The following is a 25843-nucleotide window of genomic DNA, read 5'->3' as shown; positions in this document are numbered from 1 at the left end:
CAATGGTTCTCATCTATGAGGTTCAACTTTCAAACCTTGGGCAAGTTTATCTAATAGATCTCATTTCATTTTATAAACATGTGGATAAGTATATTTTTCCGTGATTGCACAAAAGCAAGTTACATCAGTTTGATACCTAAAAGCATACTCTTACTGATGAGTTTATTGAATGTACGGATTAGTTCCACATGGGTAAAAGGACATTTTTAGAAAAAAACAAAAGTCCTATTTCCAAAGTCCATGTATGTAATTATGAATGTTGGTGATGTCACACATTCAGGCCTTGGCTAATAAGACAAGGCCACACATTCCCCCTTGTTGCCTCTCTTCTCTTAACTTGTTTAGGATATGTTGTATATACTCTTTCTCGCTGAAAGAGGACAGGAGATGTATGAATTAATCCACCATTTCCTGGCCCTTGTTTGTTCTAGAATGTTCCAATTGGGTCTTAGTGCTTACCTAGTTCTGTCCCCAAGGCACTAGGACCCAAATGGAGCATTGTAGAACAAAGAAAGGCCAGAAAATGGTGGATTAATTCATACATCTCTGGTCATCTTTCAGTGAGAAAGAGCATAGGACATATCTGTATGACATAGTAGGATTTGTGGATGGGGGCCCAAAGTGGAATGTTGGATGGAAATCTGTTATTGGTTGTGGTGGGTTTTCTGGGCTGTGTGGCTGTGGTCTGGTGGATTAGTGCTACACTGCCCGGAAAACTCACCACAACCAGTTGAATCCGGCCGTGAAAGCCTTCGACAAATCTGTTATTGTTTCCTCACAAACTGATTTGAATACGGTGGGAATTCTTTTTCTTACTCATAATATGGAGGAGAGCAAGAGAAATTAGGGAGCCTTTCCAGTAGACCCATTAAAAGCATGCTTTCATGCTGATAGAGCAAAGTGTGTGACACTCTTGTGTCTTCCCCACCCCCGCCTAGTATCCTCAAAATTACTCCAAGGATGGTAACACAAGACGGTCATACTGAGTTTCCCAAGGGCCAGTTCAACACATGTGTTGAACAAATGCTCAGCATTTGCAGCAGTATGTCAGAGCAGATATATATCAAACACATGCCCAGGGTCACATATGGATGGATGTCATCCTGAACACACATCTACACACTCATTAACAGCCTGATCCACTGCATAATTGTGGTAAAGGAACTTGAGTTCGGCTTTCCACCTCAGTGAGACTGCTGGGATTGAAATGGATTTTTAAAAAGTATTTTGACTGGCTAACAGATTAGGCTATTCTGCCGAGCATAATGTACAGCACAACAAGCAAAGATATCCTTCTCCTGAAGAATCTGCCTAATCTACAATTTGCTTCAAAAATCATTTGTAACAGAACAACAGCCATGAAAATATTCAGCATAAATATTGGCATTGGGGTGCTGTGTGGTTTCCGGGCTGTATGGCCGTGTTCTAGCAGCATTCTCTCCTGACGTTTCGCCTGCATCTGTGGCTGGCATCTTCAGAGGATCTGAAGCCACAGAGCCACAGATGCAGGTGAAACGTCAGGAGAGAATGCTGCTAGAACACGGCCATACAGCCCGGAAACCACACAGCACCCCAGTGATTCCGGCCGTGAAAGCCTTCGACAATACAATATTGGCATTGTTTTTTACTGGTGCCCTCTTGTTTCCCAAGCTGTGGGTTCTCGGTGACGTTTTCATCTTTGTCCTCACAGTCTTCCTCCTAGTTTACTGACAATGCCATTTAATCTAACAGGCTATTGCAACATATGTGATTTTGTTTATAAATGCATCATCACACCAAAAATACAATCATGCCAGTGACAAAGTCACATGGACTGTCACAGCCAGTAGGAATGACAAGTGGGAGCCTGTGAAAATCCCATCTGCCCCTTACCCATTGAGGTTGATAGCTCCCTTCCAATTGCACCCCCACCCCCATCATGGAATCTAGCATGGCTCCAGGCTTCTGTAGCTGCTGCTGGGCCTTCTTGATGCCACTGGGCCCAAAGTGGCACCTGGATGACACTGCTCCCAAGGCCAGGCCTGGAGCGGCTTTTGGAAATCACCACAGTCAGGAACAGCTCCAGGATGCCATTGCCACTAAAGATGGGCTTCGAGTGGTTCATGGACACCAATGGGTCTGGCACACAGACAACAGATTGTTCTGTGTTTTCCATTTTTTGTGTGATTCTTTATTTATAGCAGACTGACTTAGAAGGTGGTGACTGCTAGGATGGAACTACTAATCAAGGATATGTGAGTGGGGTGCTGTGTGGTTTCCGGGCTGTATGGGCGGTTTCTAGCAGCATTCTCTCCTGACGTTTCTCCTGCATCTGTGGCTGGCATCTTCAGAGGATCTGATAGTAGGAAAGGAAAGCAAGTGGAGTTCCTTTCCTACTATCAGATCCTCTGAAGATGCCAGCCACAGATGCAGGCGAAACATCAGGAGAGAATGCTGCTAAAACACGGCCATACAGCCTGGAAACCACACAGCACCCCAGTGATTCCAGCCATGAAAGCCTTCGACGATATGTGAGTGAATTGCAACGGTTCTCACCTGACCACCTTACTCCCATTCCTAATGACCTGCATGTCCACCGTGCAGCCAGCAGACACATAAGCAGCCAGGTTCAGTTCTGAAAACTCTGCCTGTAAAGGAAGACAAAAGAATAGTAGGGATTAGAAGAGTAGGTTTTTACACCCCACTTTTCTCTACCTTAAGGCGTCTCGAAATGGCTTACTCCAATCCCCCTATTGCTATATGCCGACGACGCAGTTTTGCTGTCGTACACCAAAATCGGCATGAAGCGACTCCTAGCAACCTGCAATGAATACTGTACAACCAATGGCCTGACACTCAACTCTCAAAAATCGAAGGTTGTAGTGTTTTCAAAATCCTGGAAGCCATCTCGTTGGGTGCTAGGAAGACACGAATTGGAACAGGTCAAATGCTTTAAATATTTAGGAGTGCACCTCCATTATAGAGGGGGTTGGGCCAGCCACAGAGACCATGCTGTTACAAACTCCATGGTCAGTGTATCAGCAATCCTACGTTTTTTCTATAACAAGGGCCATCAATTTGTGCCTGCAGCATTAAAAGTCTTTAACACCAAGGTGGCCCAGCAACTATTATATGGAGTCCCACTTTGGATAGGCTCCTGGTCCAACACAGCTGAGCGAGTACAATCTCGCTTCTTATTTAAACTTTTGGGCATGCCTCACTGCGTGCCTTACGCCACCCTGTGCCTCGAAACCGGGCAACATCTCTTAGAGACAAGAGCATGGCTTGCCACGCTCAAATATTGGCTGCGCATCTGTTTCAACCGTGATGCAGCCTCCTTGTCATATAAAGCCCTCAAGACTGCTTGTCACTCGGAATGGTGGGGCATTATAGAAACAAAAATCAACAAATTAGGCTACTCTTTGGATTATCTGGCCATCCTACCTTCTAAAGAGACTTTCCAGCTTCTGAGGAGAAGGTTGTTTGACCAGGAACGTCAGACCCTACTCGAAAAGGCTTCCAGGACTTGCTCTCCTTTAGCTCTAGGCATCACCTACACTGGTAATAAGGGGGCTCGATACCTGCACCAGATAACCGTGCCCAGGCTCCGTAGAGCAATGATGCTGGCCTGTTGAAATGCCCTTCCATCAGCCGTATCGACAGGGAGATACATTAAAACCCCTTACCACCTAAGGCTATGCATATGCAATGGGAACTGTGTAGACTCTATAGATCATATTCTACTTTATTGTCCACTTTACACAGGACCTAGAGTCAAACACCTGTCACCTCTGCTACTCAAAAAAGAGTATGCATCTGACTTGCAAAAGATCACCTTTCTGTTGGACAGCTCCAGTAGTGATGTAAATGATGCAGTCACCAAATTTTTGGACCTGTATATAAAACAACGCTTTAGGAGCAAATCCTGAACATCAGCCTTCTCTACCTGTCCATTTATTTTAGCTTCCCTCTATTGGGTTAAGTGGATCTATGTATATAATGTTGTAATGCCATTAAAGGTTCTTTGTTTGTTTGTTTGTTGTTGAAATGGCTTACAATCACATAACCTTTCTCTGCCCACAACAGGCACCTTGCGAGGTAGGTGGGGCTGAGAGGGTTCTGAGAGAACTGCGATAGGCCCAAGATCACCCAGCAGGGTTCATATGGAGGAGTGGGGAACCAAACCCAGTTCTCCAGATTGGAGTCCACCACTCGTAACCACTACACCATGCTGGATACTTGCTAACAAAAGAACACACACAAAATGCCGATTAGTTTTTCTGATGGAGTGTTTTGTCTCAAGGTAAAATTTCCATGAAGCTGCAGCAGTTCTAATTACAGCCAATTTTCAGGGGAAACACTCATTAAGTGTTTATGGTCCAACATGAGGGCAGCGTGAGGATTCTGGATTAGGCTTATTTCGACAATAAACACAAGAAGAATTAAGTGGTCAGAATGAAATCCCAAGGGAACGTCATCTGAACAGGACTTAAATTCCTGCTTGGAAACCTTCATGTGGAATTATGTTTGAAATCTGCTGTTGTGCTCTGGCCGGCTATAAACGTTAACACTGGAGATTTGTGCTGGCATTAATAGCCAAAAGCCTCATTAGGTTTCAAGAAGAGGAACCCTTATGAAACAGTTTAGCTGTTGAAGATTTTGTAATTTTGGGGACTTAGTGAAATTGGACAGACTACAATTGACTAACTATTTCATCACTTTAAAGTAATTCTTTTTTTACCACAATAAAACAGGACAGCATTAACAAAATAGTTATGTATGAAGACTATGTAACATTTCTTTTTTTAAAAAAAATGTCTCCTGAATAAGGCAGCATGTCTCTCATGCCCTGCAACAGTCTTCAATGGAGAATGCAGCTCCAACGATCTGTGACTCCTTAATACAGGTGCTCCTAATTAGTCCATTGCACCTGTGGCACTTTACAAAAAGGCAGAGTATTCAATGTTCTGGTTAAATCCAGAGGGTTCCATTGAATTTAGGCCAAATATGTACTGAACTTCCAGTTGTAACAGTCTTTGTTCCACATTTGTACAGGTTGAACTCCTTTCCACACAAGCAAGGACCATGAATCTCAGACAGTCTGGAGGATTTTGTTTCTCAGTGAAGTGTTGTGCAAGTGGAGCTTCAAGGACTTGGTTCCAGATGCGGGAAATATGGTCTAATATTCTTATGCCCAATTTCCTTGTTTGTCCCACATAGGATAAATTGCAATCGCAGCAAGCCAAATAAGTAAGCCTTCTGCAGGGCATGAGAGAAACGCTACCTTATGCTGTCCCAGTAATTAAGATTTTCATATACTAGAACCGTGGTGGCGAACCTTTGGCACTCCAGATGTTATGGACTACAATTCCCATCAGGGAATTGGCCATGCTGGCAGGGGCTGATGGGAATTGTAGTCCATAACATCTGGAGTGCCAAAGGTTCGCCATCACTGTACTAGAATATTTAATGTATTATGAGTTATGTTTGGTTGGTTATACATAGGCCTAATGGGAATATTTTTCTGAGAGTGGAAGCACAAATATTAAAATGAATATAAAGGTTTTCCTGCAAACAAGATTTTGCGCATGTAAGTGATATCTATATTGCATGTGAAAATTATTTGTTTCTGATACAGTGATATTGTTCCTGTTTGATTTATTTTGTGATTCTCTAATATTCAGGTAACTGGGCCAATGAGAAGAAACCCAGCGATCAAACCATACTGGTGTTTGATCAGCCTGCATGAGAGTGACTGCATTCCCTTGACTTAGTTGCAAGCTATTTGCTGGATTTTTGAGTTCTGAAGCATTTGAAAGTGTGACTGTGTTCCCTTGTATATATTTACAAGCATTTGGCTGTGTTATTTAAGTTTGATTATAAGCGCTGAGCTGTATCTTTAAGTTTTCTGATGTTAATCTGTATTTTTGAATGCTGTTATACATTATATGAAAAACCCTCTGTTTTTAAAAATGTGTTTCTTCACAAGTATTGGTAGCCTGAGGTGCAGAGTGGTTTGGTTTGCTATCTTAAACTGCACCTACCCCCCCTCCTTTATTTTTTTGCAATGATGGACCAACTGGAGGTTGGTAATCCTAAACCAGTATATCTAGAGTATTTCTGATGTCTCTTGAGGATTTCATATTCAGCAAGGTTGGCACTCCTGTTGCAGCCTGATTGAACTATGGGATACAGATATGACCCAGGCTACAGATACAATTGCCCTGGGTGCCCCTTTTCCTTCCATGGAGTCTTGAATGTCTGGGTGCTGTGGCAGTGAATAAGTTCACTTTTCACATCTGCACAGTGCCTTCAGATGGAGCTTTTACAGGTTTTGAAGGGCTTTTATCTCCTGCCCCAGAGGATGCTGACCCAGAAAACAAAGTGGACAAGGTACTTCAAAGTGTGTGGTTTGCCACATCTAGTCTTAACTCTTGCCTCTCATGGCTAACAGTATCATATTGGACATGACTGGAGATAACAAATACCTCTCTGTGAGAAGGTGCTTTGAAAATGGCAGTTGTAAGGCCTCTCGTAAAGAGGAAGAAGAAGAGAATAAGAGTTTTGGATTTATACCCCACCTTTCTCTCTGTAAGAAGACTCAAGGTGGCTTACAAACTGCCTTCCCTTCCTCTCCCCACAACAGACACCTTGTGAGGTAGGTGGGGCTGAGAGAGTTCCAAAGAACTGTGACTAGCCCAAGGACACCCAGCAGGCATGCAGGAGGGCGAAAACACATCTTCACCAGATAAGTCTCTGCCACTCAGGTGGAGGAGTGGGGAATCAAACCCGGTTCTCCAGATTAACCTGCTCTTGACCACTACACCACACTGGCTCTCAGAAGGCATCCCTGGACCCCAATGACCTAAAAAACTACTGCCCAGTGGCTAATATTCCATTCTTGAGCAAGGTGTTTAAGTGGGTGGTGACTACACAGCATCAAATGGCTGAGGAGACAAATTGTTTAGATTATTTAGATTCACTTCAATCTTGATTTAAGGGCCTGAATGGACACTGTCAGGCACTTTTTGGATATTTTTCTGGGGACATTTTTCTATTTTAACTTTTTAATACAGAATTTGAGATGTATTTTTCTTATTATGACAATGCAAGCTGGAGAAAGACATGTAAAGGATAATTATTTTTAGACAGGGATGGCCTATTTGTTATAGAATGCTAACAGTAAGTTCTAAAACGATATAAGATCATATGTTCTATTTCAATACTTTAAAAAAGGAATTTTCCTGTTATCCCCTTTTTCGTCCCTTACATCTAACAGTATTTGTACTATTGAGCCTTTGGGGAGGGGGAGTAATACATTCTTTTCAACTTTGTTCAGTACTCCCTAATGGCAACTTGAATTTGTAATTTCTGGATTACATGATTCCCTCAAATCCAGAATGCTTATATTCACAGGCAGTCAGCACAGTAGGGGAAAAATGGCTTTGCCTTTTCTGTGTACTTCTTCTGTCTACATACTGTATTTCAAATTTTGCATGAATATGTCCAGCTGAGAGGTCAGGAAACTACCAGACAAGGATGACCTTAGAGATTACTTTTCCAGAAAGAGTTGAGAGTGATAACAATAGAGCTTTATTTATGGCATATCAGCTCTCCACAACTCTGCAAATAGGTTTGCAGATTTAGGAAGCATTGCAACATCTATATGGCCAGAAATTACAAAATCAAATGAGCGTATATGGGCAGCAATGTCTTTGTCATACCTCTTCAACTGTCTTCAGTCCTCTTGCCTGTTTACAACCTAGAAGTAGCCAAATGTCTTTACTTTTTTATTTGCTCAGGGTCAGACTGCAAGCAAGGAAGGGGACAGTGATGTCAGGCTGAAAAATCTTCATGAATTTTTCTTCCAAAATGGAAAGTGGAGCAGCAAAAACAAATCATGTTGGAAATGAAGGTGTACTGATAATAAAACATATAAGAGTCAGCATGGTGTAGTGGTGAAGAGAAGCAGACTCTAATCTGGAGAACCAAGTTTGATTCCCCACTTCTCCACATGAAACCTGCTGGGTGACCTTGAGCCAGCCACAGTTCTTTCAGAACTCTCTCAGCCCACATGGAAGCAGGCAATGGCAAAGCATATTTGAACATATCTTGCCTTGAAAACCCTATGGCAGTGGTGGCGAACCTTTGGCACTCCAGATGTTATTGGCCAATTGGCCATGCTGTCAGGGGCTGATGGGAATTGTAGTCCATAACATCTGGAGTTCCAAAGGTTCAGCACCACGGCCCTATGGGGTTGCCATAAGTCAGCTGTGACATGATGGCGCACACACACAATAAAACAGGCAGGAAGCAGGGTTACTGGAACTCTGCTGCAGAAGTGCTAATCATCTGGACATTTCCTTCTAACATATCCTGCTACACTTGCCTCAGAAGAAGGTGTGTGTTTTTTTTTAAAGTGTAGCAGTTTTTTCCTCAGAAATGCCATGTTTTCATGAATGCCAAACGAAGTGTGAAAATCTGCAGCGTGATTCAGCAGGCATCTGGAAAATCACTCTTGGCCATAGCAAACAAATTACCTTAGCAGAAAACCTAATTGATTCTGATGTAAGCTAGTCTCACAAAGCTTTCCTAATTCCAAACTCCCCCAAGCTGGTGCCCTTAGCCATTTGCTAAGTCAGGCCTGAACTGCACGGCTTCACCCATTTTTGACAGACATTTTCATTGCCCACTGACCTGTTCCACGCGGATCTCAGATTCCCCATTCACCTTCTTTCCTTGAAAATACTTAGCCCTGGGGGGGGGGGGGGGGGGGGAAGAGAGAGACAGAGAGGGTTAAATAGGTATGATTTTAAAAACTGATTCACTGATAACAGGCCTTTATGGGGAAAAGTTTAATTTGGATGGGCTACTCATGTCATTTCTAGAGCAAAAGGAAGGGGAGAGCTGGTCAGAAATTGGAGACCCTCACCCTATTTAAGATGCATGGTTGTATTATTTCTGACATTTTTACAAGTCATCAATATGAAGCTGCCTCTTTTTGCTCTGTACTCTTTTTGCTCTGTACCGTACCAGTTTTCCAGTCCCAGTTTGTGAAATGCCTGGAGATGTGGGAGTGGAGAGAGAAGGGACCTCAGGGCAAGAGGCATAGCTGGGCCAAACTGCACCCGGTGCGCAGTCTATATTTTCCGCCCCCATGGCCCCCCACAGTGCCCCCCTGCGGCTTAAAAATGGCCTGATGGAACTATACTTCCCAGGAGACCTTGTGAGCCCCAAGGTCTCCTAAGAACTGTAGTTCCTCAGGCCATTTTTAGCCTGTACTGTGAGCAGGCCTTTTTTCAGCCTGAAAAAGTTCTAGGAGAAGGAAAGGAACTAAGGTAAGTGTGGGAAGGGGGTGGGGGGCGCTGCGGGGGGAAGGGGGAGGGGCCTGGGGAAGGGGGTGGGGGAATTTTATGCTCCCCACGTGACCCAAAACCGTGCGCCCGGTGCATGGCGCACCTCCCACCCCTGGTAGCCCCGCCTCTGCCTCAGGGTCATATACAGCCACCCTCCAGTTAGCCATTTTCTGCAAGGGAAATGTTACTCTGTAGTAGCATTGCCAACCTCCAGGTGGTGGCTGAAGATCTCCCACTACTACCTCTGATCTTCAAGCAACACAGATCAGTTCACTTGGAGAAAACCCATTACTTTGGAAGGTGATCTCTATGGCATTACATCATTGAAGTCCATCTCTTCTCCATCCCCCAAATCTCCAGGTATATCCTAACTCAGAGCTGGCAACCCTACAGGGTAGTCTGGACAGAAGTTGTAATTCCAGTTCTCCAAGTCCGCCTGGAGGTTGGCAACCCTATGGGCATCTTAGGCATCTGGAACAAGAGATTTTTGAGGACCATTAATAGAGCCTGTAACTGGGACCTTAGGTTTACCCCTACAGACAATTATTGTACCTTTGTAAAACCTACCTCCAGTGAGATCGGATTAGACCTGAGATTTGAAAACCAATGTTCTAAACCAGTGATGGCGAACCTTTTCGAGACCGAGTGCCCAAACTGCAACCCAAAACCCACTTATTAATCGCAAAGTGCCAACACGGCAATTTAACCTGAATACTGAGGTTTTAGTTTAGGAAAAATGGTTGGCTCTGAGGCGTGCGTTACTCGGGAGTAAGCTTGGTGGTAGTTGCTATTTGGCTTTGGGCTTTGGGAAGCAACCATGCAACTCTTCTAATCCGGGAGGATCTACCACCTAATTCTAGGAGGGTTTTACCTGTCAGAAGCAAGCCACATTGCATTAAGCAAACTGAGCTTACTCCCAGGTAAAGGATTGCGCTTTAGTTCTTTGCATGAAAATCAGTGGGGTTTAACAGTGCTTAACAGGGTTACCTATACGGCTTCCCCAAAACTACCCTGTTTCCCCGGAAAATAAGGCATAGTAGAGGTTTTGCTGAAGTGCGAAATATAAGGCATCCCCCAAAAGTAAGACTGGTTCGCCATCACTGGTGTAGTGGTTAAGAGCAGGTGGATTCTAATCTGGAGAATCTAAAGTTTGTTTGGAAGCATGTCTGACGAACAGAACACAGAAAAATAAGACATCCCCTGAAAATAAGACATAGCACATTTTTGGGAGCAAAAATTAATATATGACACTGTCTTATTTTTGGGGAAACACGGTAGAAGAAGAAGAAGAGAAGAGTTTGATTTATATCCCCCCCCCTTTCTCTCCTGCAGGAGGACTCAAAGGGCATTACAATCTCCTTTGCCCTTCCCCCCTCACAACAAACACCCTGTGAGGTAGGTGGGGCTGAGAGAGCTCCGAGAAGCTGTGACTAGCCCAAGGTCACCCAGCTGGCGTGTGTGGGAGTGTACAGGCTAATCTGAATTCCCCAGAGAAGCCTCCACAGCTCAGGCAGCAGAGCTGGGAATCAAACCCGGTCCCTCCAGATTAGATACACTAGCTCTTAACCTCCTATGCCACTGCTGCTCCTTAGGTTTCTCTGTACCAGAGTGCTGCCAGCACATGTATGCGAAAAGTCTCAGCAGGTCTTTAGGGTTTTAATGCTAATAATCTGAGCTCCAGCGGCTCCAGGCTAGGTTTAGATGTGTGGGCAATTCCCCCCCCCACACACACACATGATGAACTCTGTTTGTGCGTGCCCACAGAGAGGGCTCTGAGTGCCACCTCTGGCACCCGTGCCATAGGTTCGCCATCACTGTTCTAAACTATCTTTACTGTATGGCTTTATACAGCTATACTAAAAATTAAACAAATCTTTCCTTCCCATCTATTTCCTCCTTACTTCCTAAAGAAAAGCAGCATTTCCTTTCCACCCAATTTAACTCCCAAACTGCCTCTTCTATAACCTAAACCTTATATTGCAACACTTTAGCTGTCTTAGCAAAACTGGACACAAGAATAGGCCTCTTTCTCCACAAACAAACCAATTATTCCCAACCATTACCTGCAAGGTAAAAGCTCAAAGTGACTCACAAACCTTTCACTGCCCACAATGTACACCCTTTGAGGTAGGTGAGGCAGAGAGAGTTCCAAGAGAACTGTGACTAACCCAAAGTCACCCAGCAGACTTCATGTGGAGAAGTGGGGAATCAAACATGGTTCTTCAGGTTAGGCCTATTGAGTACCGCTTCTCTTTATTTGGTGCTAGTCTGTGTGTTAAATCTCAAACCTTAAGCCAATAAAGGGACTCCGTAGTGTTGATCAGTAGTATTTATTGATGAGACATCAAAGCATCAAAGTTTGGCAAAGCCAGTTCTGACGAACCTGGCCTTTGCCATCCCCTTTATCCCATTCAAGTCTCCCTCCCCACTTTCCCAAGAAGCTGTGAAAACAGTCCCTGGAGCTGAGGCACCCCAAGGTCACCAGCAGATTCTAAGAGAGAGCCACCTGGCTCCCTGCCCCCACGAGATAATGGATGCAACTCTATTTCTCACGGGACCAGGGTGTCAGGAAAAGCCTAGCTATCTACAAAACGTGTGAAGCCATACAGAACAAGGAAAGAATGTTCCAGATGGTAGTGGTAACACATAGCAGGCTGATTACATAAAGCTTTTAGAAACATTGATTTGTAACTTTAAGCAGTTACATTGAGTTAGGAATGCATCTCAATCACATAGATGCATAGAATGCATCTCAATCACATAGATGCATCTCAATCACCCCTGACAGTGTGCTAGTAGTCTGATGAAGGCCATAAAAGCCTTGTAATTAAGTTGTGCTTTATGGTTGTGGTCAGTACACATACAAGCAGTGGTGGGATCCAAAAATTTTAGTAACAGGTTCCCATGGTGGTGGGATTCAAACTGTGGCGTAGCACCAATGGAGCTGGGCATGACAGGGGCGTGGCTGGGCATTCTGGGGGCGGGGCATTCCTGGGTGGGGCTATGGCAAGGACGCAGCCACTGCGCCGGTCCTTGGGTGAGAACCGAATGCACGTGGGCACAGGCTGCCACTAGACTGCTTCAAGTTCTGTGCACTACTGCTGAGAGGAGGGGCGTAACTAAGGCAAAAATCACGTGGCAAAATCACCAATTAGTAACCCCCTCTCGGCACACACAAATAATTAGTAACCTACTCTCGGGAACCTGTGAGAACCTGCTGGATCCCACCTCTGCATACTACCTGGCACTGTGGAATGTGTTGCCAACCTCCGGGTGGTAGCCATAGATTTCTCACTATTACAACTGACCTCCAAGCAACACAGAGATCAGTTCACTTGGGCCGCTTCCGCACAGAGGCGGAAGCGGTCGGGTCGGCATACTCGACGCCGACCCGACGACGCTGGGACCGTTCGCATGAACGGTCCCAGAAAGAGCCGGGACGACGGCGCCGCAGAGCACTGTCACCTGGCCGACCCGGCATGTCCCTGGGCCTCCAGCACGTCGCCGAGGCCTGAGGACACGCCCCCCCGGCCCTGCGCGCCTGCTCCTGTGTTGCAGGGCAGGGGGGCATGTCCCCAGGCCTCGGCGACGCGCCAGAGGCCTGGGGACAAGGTAAGTGCCGGGAGGGAGTGGGGGGGGGGGGAGGCGCCGTGAAGCTGCTGCCATTCGCACTGCAGCGGCTTGAAGCCGGTGTTCCCGCAAAAGTGCGCTTCCCAGCACACTCGGGAAATGCCGGCTTGGCGCCAGTTGGGCGGCGCGAGGGTGGCGCGGCTGCGATGCAGCTGCGCCCCTGTGCGAATGGTGGCCTGGGGACGGCGTTTTTGCCATCCCCAGGCCGCCATGAAACGCCCATGTGGAAGGGGCCATGGATAAAATGGCTGCTTTGGAAGTCCCTTCTCTCCCCAAACACTATCCTCCTCAGGTTCCACCCGAGAATCTCCCAGTTTTTTTCCAACCTGGCAACCCTGTGACCCACTGAGGCAGAAATTATAGTAAGTAGCAAAAGAAGTTTCAGTGCTCTCTTGCTCTGAATTGGAAACACTCTGAGCTTCAGGCTTGTAGGGAAACCTTAACTGCCTCTATGTGTATACATATAAATTAGTGGAAGACTAAAATACACTGTACATTTCCCACCCTTAAAAATCTAAGTATCATATCCAGACTAGTTGTTTGGACCCTAAAAGCACAGCTGAGAAGTAACACAAAGTATTGTTTCTGGCACGGCTTATAAATCGACCACTTGTGGATCATGTCACAGTACCGCCTGCTGTACTTGGCCTTCTCTATACATCATTCTCTTGTTTCCTTTGCTTTCTTTCCTCCAGCTTTCATCTCTAATGGCCGAGGAAAGGCATATAAACAAGGAAGCAGGGCTGACAAAGGTCTTCAGGATACATGACATTCTCAGCATGGCTTCCCAAGAACATGCCACACAGCAAGTTTCAATTCTTGCCAGTGGAAGCTAATCACACCAGAAATTGGTGAGTTCGGAAACTACCCACCAAACTGTATCTTCACTGTGCTTTTTTTCAACAGCTACATGGCAACAGCTCTGGGCATTTTCCCACTTACCTTAAGCCGCACGCTACTCTCCTCAAGTAGTGCAGGGTCCCCCAGAACTCCCCACTACAGGGGCGGCGACAATGCAGTCGCCCCGACGCTGCCGCTGTCACGCCCCCTTAGCACGCGTCATTCCTGGCACCTTTTGAAATAGTGCCTTTTGATGACCCCGCGCAGAGCACAGGGAAGCCTGGACGCGTGCCTGGGACCAAGGTAAGTGGGGAAACGCACCTTTGGACCAAGGTAAGTGGGGAAACGTCCAGAGTTGTAAGAGCTCAGGATTTGGAAATGAGAGTCAGATTTTGAGGAGGAGGGCTTCAGGTTGAAATCTCTTAGCCATAGCACCTCTGTTTTGTTTTGTTGGGATTAAGTTTAGGCTTGTTTCCTGGCACCTGTTCCTAGTTTCTATAGCATCCCTGGGATATGCTGATAGTGCCAGACAGAACTGAGTATCATCTGAATATTGGTGGCAGCAGCCCAAATTTCCAGCAAGTCTCTCTCAACGGCTTTACATAGATGTTGAAAAGCATTGGGAACAAGATGATACAAAGATAAGGCCAAGATGCAGAGCAACAATCCCCCAAACCACAGTCCGAAACTAATTTTCGAGGTAGGACAGGAATTACTGCAGAACAGTGGCTTTTCCCTCACATGTCTCTGAAAACATTTGCAAAACATTTTCCATCCCCCCATTTATCCGCACTCGCTCACCTCAAAATGCTTCCTGGTTGCCATTTTGTGATTTCTCCTTTAATTTTTTTTCATAGGCTCATTTCGCACATGCAGAATAATGCACTTTCAATCTGCTTTCAGTGCTCTTTGAAGCTGTGTGGAATAGCAAAATCCACTTGCAAACAGTTGTAAAAGTGGTTTGAAAACACATTATTGTGCGTGTGCGGAAGGGGCCCTAGACTCAATGCTTCTATGTTTCATAGTGCAATTCACCATAGCTCGTGTAATGATGTTTTATAGATTTCAAACCCCCCCCCCCATATAAAAAAGCCCAGAAGTGACACGAGTGAGTGAGCTCAGAAAATGGCACCAAGGAAAAAGTCCAGGGATCACAAAGAGACATGGGAAATGTCTTAAAGAGACTGCACAGCAGGTCAAAACTTTTTGAAAATGTTTCAGCGGAAAGAATCGCTGATCTTGAGGACGCATTTAAAACGTTTTGAGGATGAAAATAAAACGTTTTGTGGTAAAAACGATAAGGAACTCCTTGGAAGAAATGTTTTGTTTTCTTCCTCAAAATGCTTTAACGTGTCTCTGCAAAAAAAGCCAGCGTCTTCTAGTCTCAGTTCCTCTTCTTGGACTCATGTCTGGGCAGAATTGAAGGTTGCAAAAGCATCTACTAGGCAATGAGTGGAGCAGAAGGCTGCAAGGAGGAAGGTGGAATAGACATTCCCATTGTTTAGTACTGAGTCAGATTTTGGGCAAGGGTTACCAACTGCTGACTAGCAAAGCACTGCTATTGGTGGTGCCTTTTCCTCGTTACAATGGTGTGGTCATTATCTGTTTGTTTCTGCGCTGCGTTAAGTCATGTTTGGAAATTGGGCCGCAGTGCAGCAGTACGTTCAATGCTGTATATATCTGGTTCAGCAATCTCAGGTTGCCGAGACTGGGAAAAATATGGAATTCAAGGCTAAGTGGACCAATAATTTGATTTCTTTCGTTGCTAACGTGGATGGAAATACTTTGCATGGATTGGATAATGCCCATCTCTGGCTGAGAGAATTCTTTGTGTGGAAAGGAAACATGTTCACATTTATCTCTCCCGTTTCATGAAGGGAAGCCAAAGATAATAACATTTCCTGAAAAGGAAACATATCAGTAAATAAACCAGTATTACAATTGATGGTTTTCCGGTCTATTGTTCCAGGAGCAGCCCTTCATGGTCGGTTCCCCGCTCCCACAGGACTTGCCCCATATTAACATTTATTCCAGCTACAAAATCCTAGATGCTTCATGAATAAGAGTTTTGTGGGGCAACAATTTTATTTTGCATATTGCTCAAATTAGTGCATTTTTGGCCAGTCCCCTCTTTAAAAAGCTGGGTGGCATGCCAGAGAGACACATAGGGGGTATCAGTTTGTTTCAGAGCATGGGAAATGTTTATTACAGATTGTTTTCTATGGAAGCCATCCGTTGATCTTTGGGGACAGGTTAACATGAAAGGCCCACAAGAACAATAAATCAGACTAATTTTCCTGAAGGTCAGCCCAGGTTCACTCACAGGTCTCAGGAAACCTGGATTTCCTCCGCAGCTCTACCTGTTTTCTCATTATGGCCTGTGTCCACGAACCACTTTAGCCCTATAAATCCACTCCAGCTATAAAAAGGTGTACAAGTGATATGTGCTGCTATAACTGAAGCAACTCATTTCCTGGGACTATGCCTCTTGCAATACTAAGCACTTACTTCAAGGCTTAGATTGAAATGGGGGAGGTGGGGAGGAGGATGATTGTGTTTCACATTGAAACAGTTTCAGTTTAGCCTCTGACCCACTATGTCTTCAGGTCTATAACCACTGTGTAAATGGTCTGATAATGAGCTTAAATTAGGTATTTGAATTTTAATCTAATTGCAGTCAGATACATATCGCTGTTAAGAAGAGACGAAAAAGTTCATAGCCATGCTGATCCACAGCAAAATCAAACAACTAAAGCCACGTAATACTTTTTTATTAAGACCTATCAACATAATGCATTACAGCGTGCAAGTTTTTTGAATTCTCAAAAACTCTCAGGCCAGAGATCAGAGAGTCATTTGATCAACTACTGGCTGTTATGTTGTCAGTTAGACAGCTTCTAATCTTTGCTTCTTGTTCCCTGAGTGCCAGTGGGGTTGCTGCCTACCATAAGTCACACCCTGTATCTATTGATGTCCGCAAGGCATTCAATACAGGATGCTGATGAAGCTATCCTAAGATCAGAGCCTGAGAGAAGCTCTTCCCCCTTTCTTGCCAAGAGCAACATTACAAAAGGACTGTCCTAAAGGAACATCTGCACTTATATGCACCTGCCTGGGCCTGAGGTCATGGGGGAGGCTTTTCTTGTGGTAGGTACCCCCCCCCCACACACACACATGAGATTCAGGGGGCAGGGACTTGTGGGAGGGCTTTCTCTGTGATTGCCCCCAGGCTTTGGAATGACCTCCCCTCAGAAGTTTGCCAGGTAGAAGTTTGCCTTTTGGGGTTTTAGGTGCCTGGCAAAGACTTTCCTCTTCACCCATTTGGTTAGTTTCCCTGGAGGCCCCCTCTGTCATGGGCAAGCCCCTGGGTACTTACCAGGAAACAGAGGACTCTGGCAGAACCTGAGGATACAGTGCAGCTTGAGTTGGCTGCTCCTGAGGAAGACCAGGCAGCAGAGCCAACACCCAGCCCTTCCTTGCCTGATGACAGACAGATGGAGGAGCCTGCAGATCCTCCTAGGGCCGAGGTGGCGAACCTATGGCACTCCAGATGTTCATGGACTACAGTTCCCATCAGCCCCTGCCAGCATGGCCCATTGGCCATGCTGGCAGGGGCTGATGGGAATTGTAGTCCATGAACATCTGGAGTGCCATAGGTTCGCCACCTAGGAAACCCAGTGATGAGCCAGCTGTGCATAGGAGGCAGAAGCAGAGGCTGCTACTGCAGAAGCAAGAAGGAGTGCTCATTTGGCCGCAAGATATGGGAGATTAGAAGTCTCTGCATCTGATGAGGATTAACACCTTGCAGAATCCCAGCCCCTTGAACAAGGCTCTCTATATAAGCCTTGCTGTGAGCTTGCTTCTGCCTGGGTGCAACAAGTATGTTACCTGTTGCCGCTGTGTGCCTGGTTCTTCGTTGATTTTCAAGATGCTTCTCAGTTCTCTCATGCCTTGATCTACTGGACTATGATGTGACTACGCCTTGCCTGCTGCCTGCCTTGCCCTATTGTTTTGTGACCTGCCTATGCCTTGCCTGCTGCCTGCCTTGACCCATTGTGACCTGACCATGTTTGTGCTTGCTGCCCGTTTGGCCCTGCGGGGTCAGATCCGGCCACAACCCTGCCTGCTGCTAGCATACCCTCTATGATGCTGAGGGGGCAGAGGGTTAGGATTTTAATTTTTGTAGTGTTTTAAAAATATTACTTTATACATGGGGATGTTTTAATGTTGTACCTGCTTAGAGATTTTGCATACAGGCAGGGTATAAATTAAGTAAACAAATATTATGTACCATGGCCAAGCCATTGCAAAGTTGTATTGCAGTAGAAATCCTTGGTGATGCCAGTACCCCGCAAACTCAACCATATAACAAGAGTTACTGGATGTCTAAAGGACCATGGAACCTAGATGCTTCCTGATCTCTAATTCACCTTTCCTGCTAAGTCTCCCAATAGGGTTGCTTTCTGGGTACAGGGCTGAGTGTTGCATGACACTGCAACATCACTTCCAGTCCTGTGACTACAAGTGATATTACATTAACCAGGGATACTCTAGCAATCCCTCCAAACTCTATGGTTTTGGGGGCAATTTCTCCCACTGCTGCCTGGTAGAGGACCAAGGATGAGAGGTCAATTGCTAGTGGGACCCAAAAAATAAAGTGGCTAGGAATCATGAAAGCAATTTGAACTTGGGGAACTAGGGCACAATCTCCATTGATCCATGAACATCTCTTCCTCTACTAGAACACTGATCCATGCACATCTCTTCCTCTACGAGGTGCCACTTCTATTCTGATGGTCCTCAATCCATTTGCATTCTTGCTCTGCTGAAGTTCAGAAGACCAGCAGGATCTGTTCAAGGTATTTCGTAACTCATGGCAAAACACCACTCTTAACCCCACCTGCTGGCAGCATGGGTCCTGGAGGCCACAACAGGTATAGGTTATTCGTGTCACCTGGTGCTGCTAGAGGCTGAGAGCAAACTGAATCTCTATGGTGAATCAATCCTGATGTTTTAGTTGAAAGCTGTCTCAAGCAGGACTTTGAAGTGGTGGCCCAGAAATACCCTAAATAACAAAAAATAACTGAGTTTTTAGATCACACTGTGCACCAGTTATGGGAGTATACCAAATCTAAACCTATTAAAGAAACTAACTCCACTTGCATGCTTGGATTCAGTGGAAGATATCTGCAAAGGGAAGGGCACAATTTTTGCCAATTCCTCCCTCTTGCTGTTTGAGAGGATTCCCTGTTCCCCAAAGGCTTTTTTTGGGAGGCATTTGGGGCTACAGCAGGAGTCGGAAAGTTCTGTCCCATTGACCAAGGAGTAGAACTTATCAGTGGATCCAAGCTGAGGGATCCCCATAACAGCTCTGTGTTTTTGTCTGGCAGTGGTTTACAACTTTGTTACTGGGTACTCAGGTTTTGTATCTGGGAAGTAGAATTGTTGCACGATGCAATAACAGATAAACAAAATTGTATTATTAACCCAAAATATCTGGACTGCAGGACATTAATAAACAATTGAACATAATAATAGAAAATTCTGGAAGAGCATCAAGCATCCCTCTGTGCTTGCTTAATATAACGCATTATGAACCACTTACTTGCTGCATAAAATGGGCATACCTATTTTCATCAGTCTAATGGAGAGACTGTCACTGGACTATTCCAAAGTTAGACATTATAGGGTTAAACACAGTACATTTAAGGAGACTCTGTTAAAGTAATTAAGGCTCCCAAATTTGACTCGCATGACTGTATTTATAACCCAGGAGGGAATATTTTCCAGACCCCTTATGTCTATTTTTGTATCAATGCTAATCCTTCACATTTCTTGGTCACCTTTCCACCATAGGGATTGGATCCCAAGGTGCTTTATGTATATACTATAAAAGTATAAATACAAGTGGCAGCAACAGAGCTGTGAAAAACTGCAGTTGTGTGGGCTGTGTACTGTTTATCATGTCACTCTGACAGCCTTATTTGAACTCTACAATGATTATATCCAGGAATTTTATTCTCATTCAACCTGCTGTGCAGTTGCGATACTGTTGTGATTCTGGCCATCTGCAACCATTAACTTTGTGCAGGATTGCAGCCGCTAAGTTGGTGTTTATTTATGTTCTAAAAGGGGAGGGGGGAGGGACTGTTCCCATGAGGGCATTTTTCGGCTTATGCTCTGCGTCTGCTTTTAACAAGAATGTAGAACCAACATTGGCTTTTTGTATACATTCAGTTTCACTTCTGAAATGTCTTCCAAGAGCATTTATAAACGATGCTAAAAGAGATCTCAAATCTATGTTCTTTTTTGGCTTGCATGAAAATGCAAACCAGCTACTGCTGACTCTTCCTACATGTAGTGGACACTGACCAAGAGACACTCCTCTTGCTTCAACATGGGCTAATATTTGAGGAAGATGCTCACCTGGTACAAAATAGTGGATATCCTACAGTGGCGTAGTGTCAAGGGGATAGGAGGGGGTGTGACGCACCGGGCGTGCCCCAGTGCGGGGGCGTGGTGGGGGCATTCCGGGTCGGGGTGGGCGGGAGCATGGCAGAGGCACAGGGCGCATGTGTGCTTCAGGTGCACTTTCCCCTCGCTACGGCCCTGATATCCTACACTCTATGTTAAGTTGGTTTTTGGCAGACAGGCCGCTATTTTATAAGCATTCCAAGACATTTTTCCTTCCATGCGGCAATAACTAAGGGAGCACAACTTTTCCAAACATATCATTTCACATTTAGTGGATTTCATCAGCTATCTCCTTCTGTCTCCCAGGGTTACATGATCTTTCTGTGAGTCTTCACAGCCTGATTAGCATGTAACTATTGTGGGAAAAAATGTGTGCTGTTTGCAATTTTTGCCTTCTCTGTTTAGACCAATCCAAATGTGGCCATCTGGGATATGCAGCTGTTAACCTTCTCCCCTTTTAAGAACCTTACTGAGCTAAGAAGTGCAGGAGAGGTGGGACATTGACCTCCTCCCTCATCACAATGAGGTTTTGAGACTGTAACCAATGTGAGAATTCATCTCAGACACAGCTGAATCCAAATAGCATCTATAGATATAAACAACAGCCAAACTCCTAGCTGTGCGCACAAAGTTACATTGACTGCATCCTGGTCAGTTCTGAAAAGTTCCACTCTACTTGCACAGAAAACTTCTTACCTGTTTGGTTCCAGGAAGTTCCATGAACCAGTGCACACAACATGTCATTCATTATTTTTTTTAGCCATCAAGTCACATCTGACTTATGGTGACTCCTGCTGGGGTTGTCAAGACCAGAGTTGTTCCAATGTGCCATTTTCTTTGCTACTTTCTGTCTCTGTGTCACAACCCTGATATTCCTTGGAAGTCTCCCATCCAAATGCTTGTAATTCATAGGATCAGGGATATAAATCCAAGCCATGGAAGTGTGACTCCCTTTCTTGCCCACCCTGCAAGAAATTCACTGAGCTCTCCTTGAAAATCCACAGAAATTTGCTCATGGGTACAGGAACCTCCAGATTTGCACTGGAACATGCGCAGGCAACTTCAAAGGGGGCAAATAATTCCCCCTCCCATTTCTCCTTGGGCAAATGGCAAGAGGAAAAGACATAGGAACCCTTCTCGGCGCATCATGCTCTGGATCTTTACAATGCTGTTCTCTAAAGCTACTGAGTGACTTTGGGGAAAATGAGTCAGGTCTGGGAAACCTTGATCTGACTGATTGGTCCTCTGAGTAGAATTCAGGGCCAACTTAAATTCTGCTTCGCTCCTGGGAAAATTCTACCAACCTTATCGAAAATCCCTTGAAAGCATGCCTCAAATATTTTTTTGCCCAACCAGGATCCTTCAATTTTGCCTGGGACTTTAAATGGAAATGATGTTTGGTGGAAACTCAGATCTCAGCTTTGCTGCGAGGGGAGCTATTTATAAAACCAGGATTCGCTTCCTGTACAAGGACCAGTGATCAGTTGCCAGCAGTGCTGCTGACTCAGTGCCCTTCCTTTTCCTTTGTTTACAGCAGTCTGTTCCAGTTGGAACTGGGGTAGTTCATGAGCTAAGGGCTGTTAGGCGGCACCCCAAAGGTCTTGTATTATCATTTCTTAGAAATAGTGGATAGTGATTCTGACAAAGGCACATAGGTACAGAATGGGGTTGCCAGTTCCGATTTGGGAAACGCCTGGACATTTTGGGGGTGGAGCCTGGGGAGGCTGGGTTTTGGGAAGGGAGGAACTTCAGTGGAGTGTAATGCTATAGAGTACACCTTCCAAAGCAGACATTTTCTCCAGGTGAACTGGTTTCTGTTGCCTGGAGATCATTTGTAATCCCAGGAGTTCTCCAGCCTCTACCTGGTAGTTCACAAGCCTACTACAGAACAAAGCTATTTCCATTCCATTTATAATGGATTCACTCCCTGGTCCTTCCTAGTCACCATTATGCAATACCATGAGTAATTTGCTGTGTACCTGGCTGGTCTAAAAGACATGTCCGCTGGTCCAGACTTGCCAGAAATCCCTGCTACTTGAACCATGGATGGCCTCTGTGTCATAGGTTGACCACTCCTGCACTAAACTCCCTGCGCTCCATGAGCTCTAGAAAACAGTTTTGTTTGAAAGACTTTTTAACAGTTTAGTTACTTTCATCTTGAAACTATTCTCCATTCTGCTCTGATTTCCCCTGCAAATGCAGTTTCTACACAGAAATTGAGTCTGTGCTTTCCCCTACTTGGCGCTATTGCTCTCCCACCAATAGTGCTTTATCACTACATCAATATATGCAAAAATTCCAATGGCAGCCTGGGTGGGAATGGTGGGGGGGGGGAGAGGAAATAGTGCCAGATGTGGTACCAGATGTGGGGGGGGAGGTACAGAAATCCCTGATGTTCCAGGAGAGATCATACCAAAGCATATTTGGGGAAAACTGCAACGGAGGTAAATAAATGCAGAAGATTGATGGAAGCCCAGCAATCTTGTGTGTAAGCCAAAATTAAATCAGCTTCAGCTTGGGGAGTGGGGTAAAAAAAAAACAAGAGCTTTGTGCAGAAGCAACCCTGGTTCAAGTGCAGGGAAAGGAAAGGTTTGTCTTTGCTGTTGATTCATTAAGCTCTTTCTCCCCACAGGTAGAGGTACATAACAGAAGCTGCCGGAAGGCAAGCTGACAGAGAAGAGGCCTTTTTGCTGCTGACAGGGATTAGTGCACAGCAGAACTAAATTGTTTGAGAAATTCACTCCAGCAGGAGCTTGATTTTACTTAACAGAGATCTGGGCAAAAAAAAAATTGCCAGAGGTGGGACATTTTCCTTCAGGATGAAGTCATGCGCTTAGATTTGGCTGGCTTGCAGTAACATGGAGTTCTGCCATTCCATTTCCTCATGTCCTCATGCTGTGAATGCACTTCTGTAGTTTGTCCCTCCCACCCACCCCTTTCATATTTGTAAACATCCAATACCACAGGTATCCTTGGTTCCAAAAAACGCAAGTCTGGGAGTTGGGGGGGGGGGGGGAGAGAACAGAACATAGAATTTACTAGTTAGACAGTCCGATCTTCTGTGTGGTTCACTATTTTTGTTTTGACGCACAGTAAGGAAACAGAAAATGAAACCTTTTACCCTACTGTCTTACCTGCAGGCTCCAAAGTATACTCACAATGTATTCTCTTCAGTATGAACTGATAGTTTCTGTTATTCAACATAAGCATGAAGGGATGCATAGAAGGAAAGTGTCAAGATGTTTACCAAAATTCTACCTAACCCCAGCAAAGTTCACTTCTTCCTTGTAGGATCACTTCTGTCTACACTGGTGAAGGGCTCACCAAACAAGGGCTCATTCCGCACATGCAGAATAATGCACTTTCAAACTGCTTTCAGTGCTCTTTGAAGCTGTGCGGAATGGCAAAATCCACTTGCAAACAGTTGTGAAAGTGGTTTGAAAACGCATTATTTTCAAGTGCGGAAGAGGCCATAGACCCTGAGGACCTTGCTTTGAAACATAGAGTTGGCAGGGACTTCCAAGGTCATCTAGTCCAACTGCCTGCACAATGCAGGAAATTCACAACTATCTTCCCCACCCTGACTTCCCAAGTGACCCCTACTCAGAGGAAAGCAAAACAACAAGTGACCCCTACTCAGAGGAAAGCAAAACAACTTCAGGATCCCTGGCCAATCTAGTTTGGAGGAAAATTCCTTTCTGACCCCAAAACGTTGCTCTGGGCATGTAAGAAAGGGCACAAATTCTGAGCACTGACTCCTTCCTTCCCTCCCTCTCATGATCTGCCTAAGTTCACAGACTTGCTGTCCGATGGCTATCTAGCCTTGGCTTAAAAACCTTCAATGAACCCTTTTCTATTTCAAAGAGGCTGCATCATAGAAATTACTTTTGAAAACAATCATTCAGAAATCTTCTGTTCCAAGAACTTCATGTACCCACCCCATGAGAGTTTGGATTTTTTTTAAATTAAGAGTACTGCTGTTACTCAAGTCTTGCCACAAACTGTTTTTGAAACTCCCTTTCATATTAAAATACAGTCCTGTGAATTACTATTTGGAAACAACAACAACAAAAATAATCTCTGCACATTTGGTATTAGTTCTATAGGATTATGGTATTGCCAGATTTATCTGCTAAAAAGAAATCTAGAGAGTGAGTAGACAGGTAAACAAAGGGAAAAGGCTGCAGGGAATGACTGCAACAGAGCTAGAAGGGCAATGAGTTATTTATACTTGCAGCCCATCTCTTCTGGTCCAGAATGCTGACTAGGGTGGATCAGAAGACCAAACTGCTCCAGTCTTGCTTCATTTACACTGGCCCAATTTGAGGTATTGGTATTGATATTCAAAGCCCTATATGGCTTGGGGTCAGAATACCTGAAAACAGCCTTCTGACATATAAACTTAACTGTCCACTCAGGTCATCATTGGAGGCCCTGCTTCAGGTGCCCCTGATATCCAAGGCATGGCTGGCAACCCCAAAAAAGGCCTTCTTGGTAGTAGCACCGAATTTTTAAATTTCCTCCCCAGGAAATTTTCTGCCTTTATCGGTGTCTTCTGAGGCATGCCCTCAATAACTCTTATTGATCCTCCTGTCTGACTGTCTTGTTATGTGTGTTTGCATGTCTATATGTAATTTGTTTGTATGTCTATATGTAATTATTCAGACATTTTATATATGCCTTATTTGAAATGTTGCTTTTGATGTGCTTCACCTTGGAGACCCTGTTTATACAGAAAGATGACATATAAATGCTTTAAATAAATAATAGTAGATTTTGAATATTGTGTGTGCATTATACTACTTTTGCTTATTGGTATGGAAGTTTATGAGCAATCTCCGCATTTGCAAATAGCCACAGAGTTTCAGGGATGGATACAAGGATGGAGAATTTTTAAAAATGTAGAAATGAATTTGAAATTCTGAATCACTGGATCTTCTAGCTCACAGTACTTTCAATCATCATCAACCAATCAAAACTTCCAAACCCAGAGTATGGGACTATTCTCAATCCCCTACAATCCTGCTAACCTTTTTTTAGAAAGTTATTTGACAAAAGCAATGATGATAGACTGACACCTTGTGTTCATCTTGTGCAATTGCAACAGTCAAAATGAAACAGGTTAGTCAGAGGTGCAGGTGGGACTTAGCATGAAATAGAAGACGTGCAGAAATAGAAGTACAACACATTCTCTTCGACTCACACAAATATAATGTCAACATTTATCTAAGCTGCATTTCTGTTTCTCGCAAGAATGGCTTCTGGTAGAAGGGGAGGGGGGATTAATTCATTTGAACCTGGGCTGTGAAAAATAGTCTGGAAGTTTAAACAAGCAAAAAGTCAGTCAGTTTTTAGAATGGCTGGGCTGCATCATTAAATAAGGGTCAGTTTTAATGGAGAACTCCCTCTTTATTTCAAAGGGAATGGGATGGGCTTCCAGTTTCAGAAGGGTGAGATGAGTCAGCTTGTAACCATGCACTCGCTTCTTAAAATAATATTCTGTGCTCAGTTTTTGCTGATGGTTTAATTATTTTTTATACTATTGATACTTAAGATATATTCTG

General features: G+C 44.6%; 1 protein-coding gene across 3 annotated transcripts in view; it reads right to left on the bottom strand.

Moving 5' to 3' along the window:
- Nucleotides 1-25843, bottom strand: part of SYN3 (synapsin III) — a 238926-nt gene that overhangs the window by 180182 nt on the left and 32901 nt on the right. For all 3 annotated transcript variants that reach the window (XM_048500133.1, XM_048500132.1, XM_048500134.1), the window contains 2 exons: nt 8677-8734; nt 2536-2627 (listed from right to left, as the gene is read on the bottom strand). In XM_048500133.1, coding sequence (XP_048356090.1) covers nt 2536-2627; nt 8677-8734 — 150 coding nt within the window. The remainder of the gene's footprint in view (nt 1-2535; nt 2628-8676; nt 8735-25843) is intronic.

Source organism: Sphaerodactylus townsendi, linkage group LG06 (assembly GCF_021028975.2).
Source record: "Sphaerodactylus townsendi isolate TG3544 linkage group LG06, MPM_Stown_v2.3, whole genome shotgun sequence".
Taxonomy (NCBI): Eukaryota; Metazoa; Chordata; class Lepidosauria; order Squamata; family Sphaerodactylidae; genus Sphaerodactylus; species Sphaerodactylus townsendi.
Note: the sequence above shows the minus strand (reverse complement) of the source record. Positions and strands in the feature narration are given on the sequence as shown.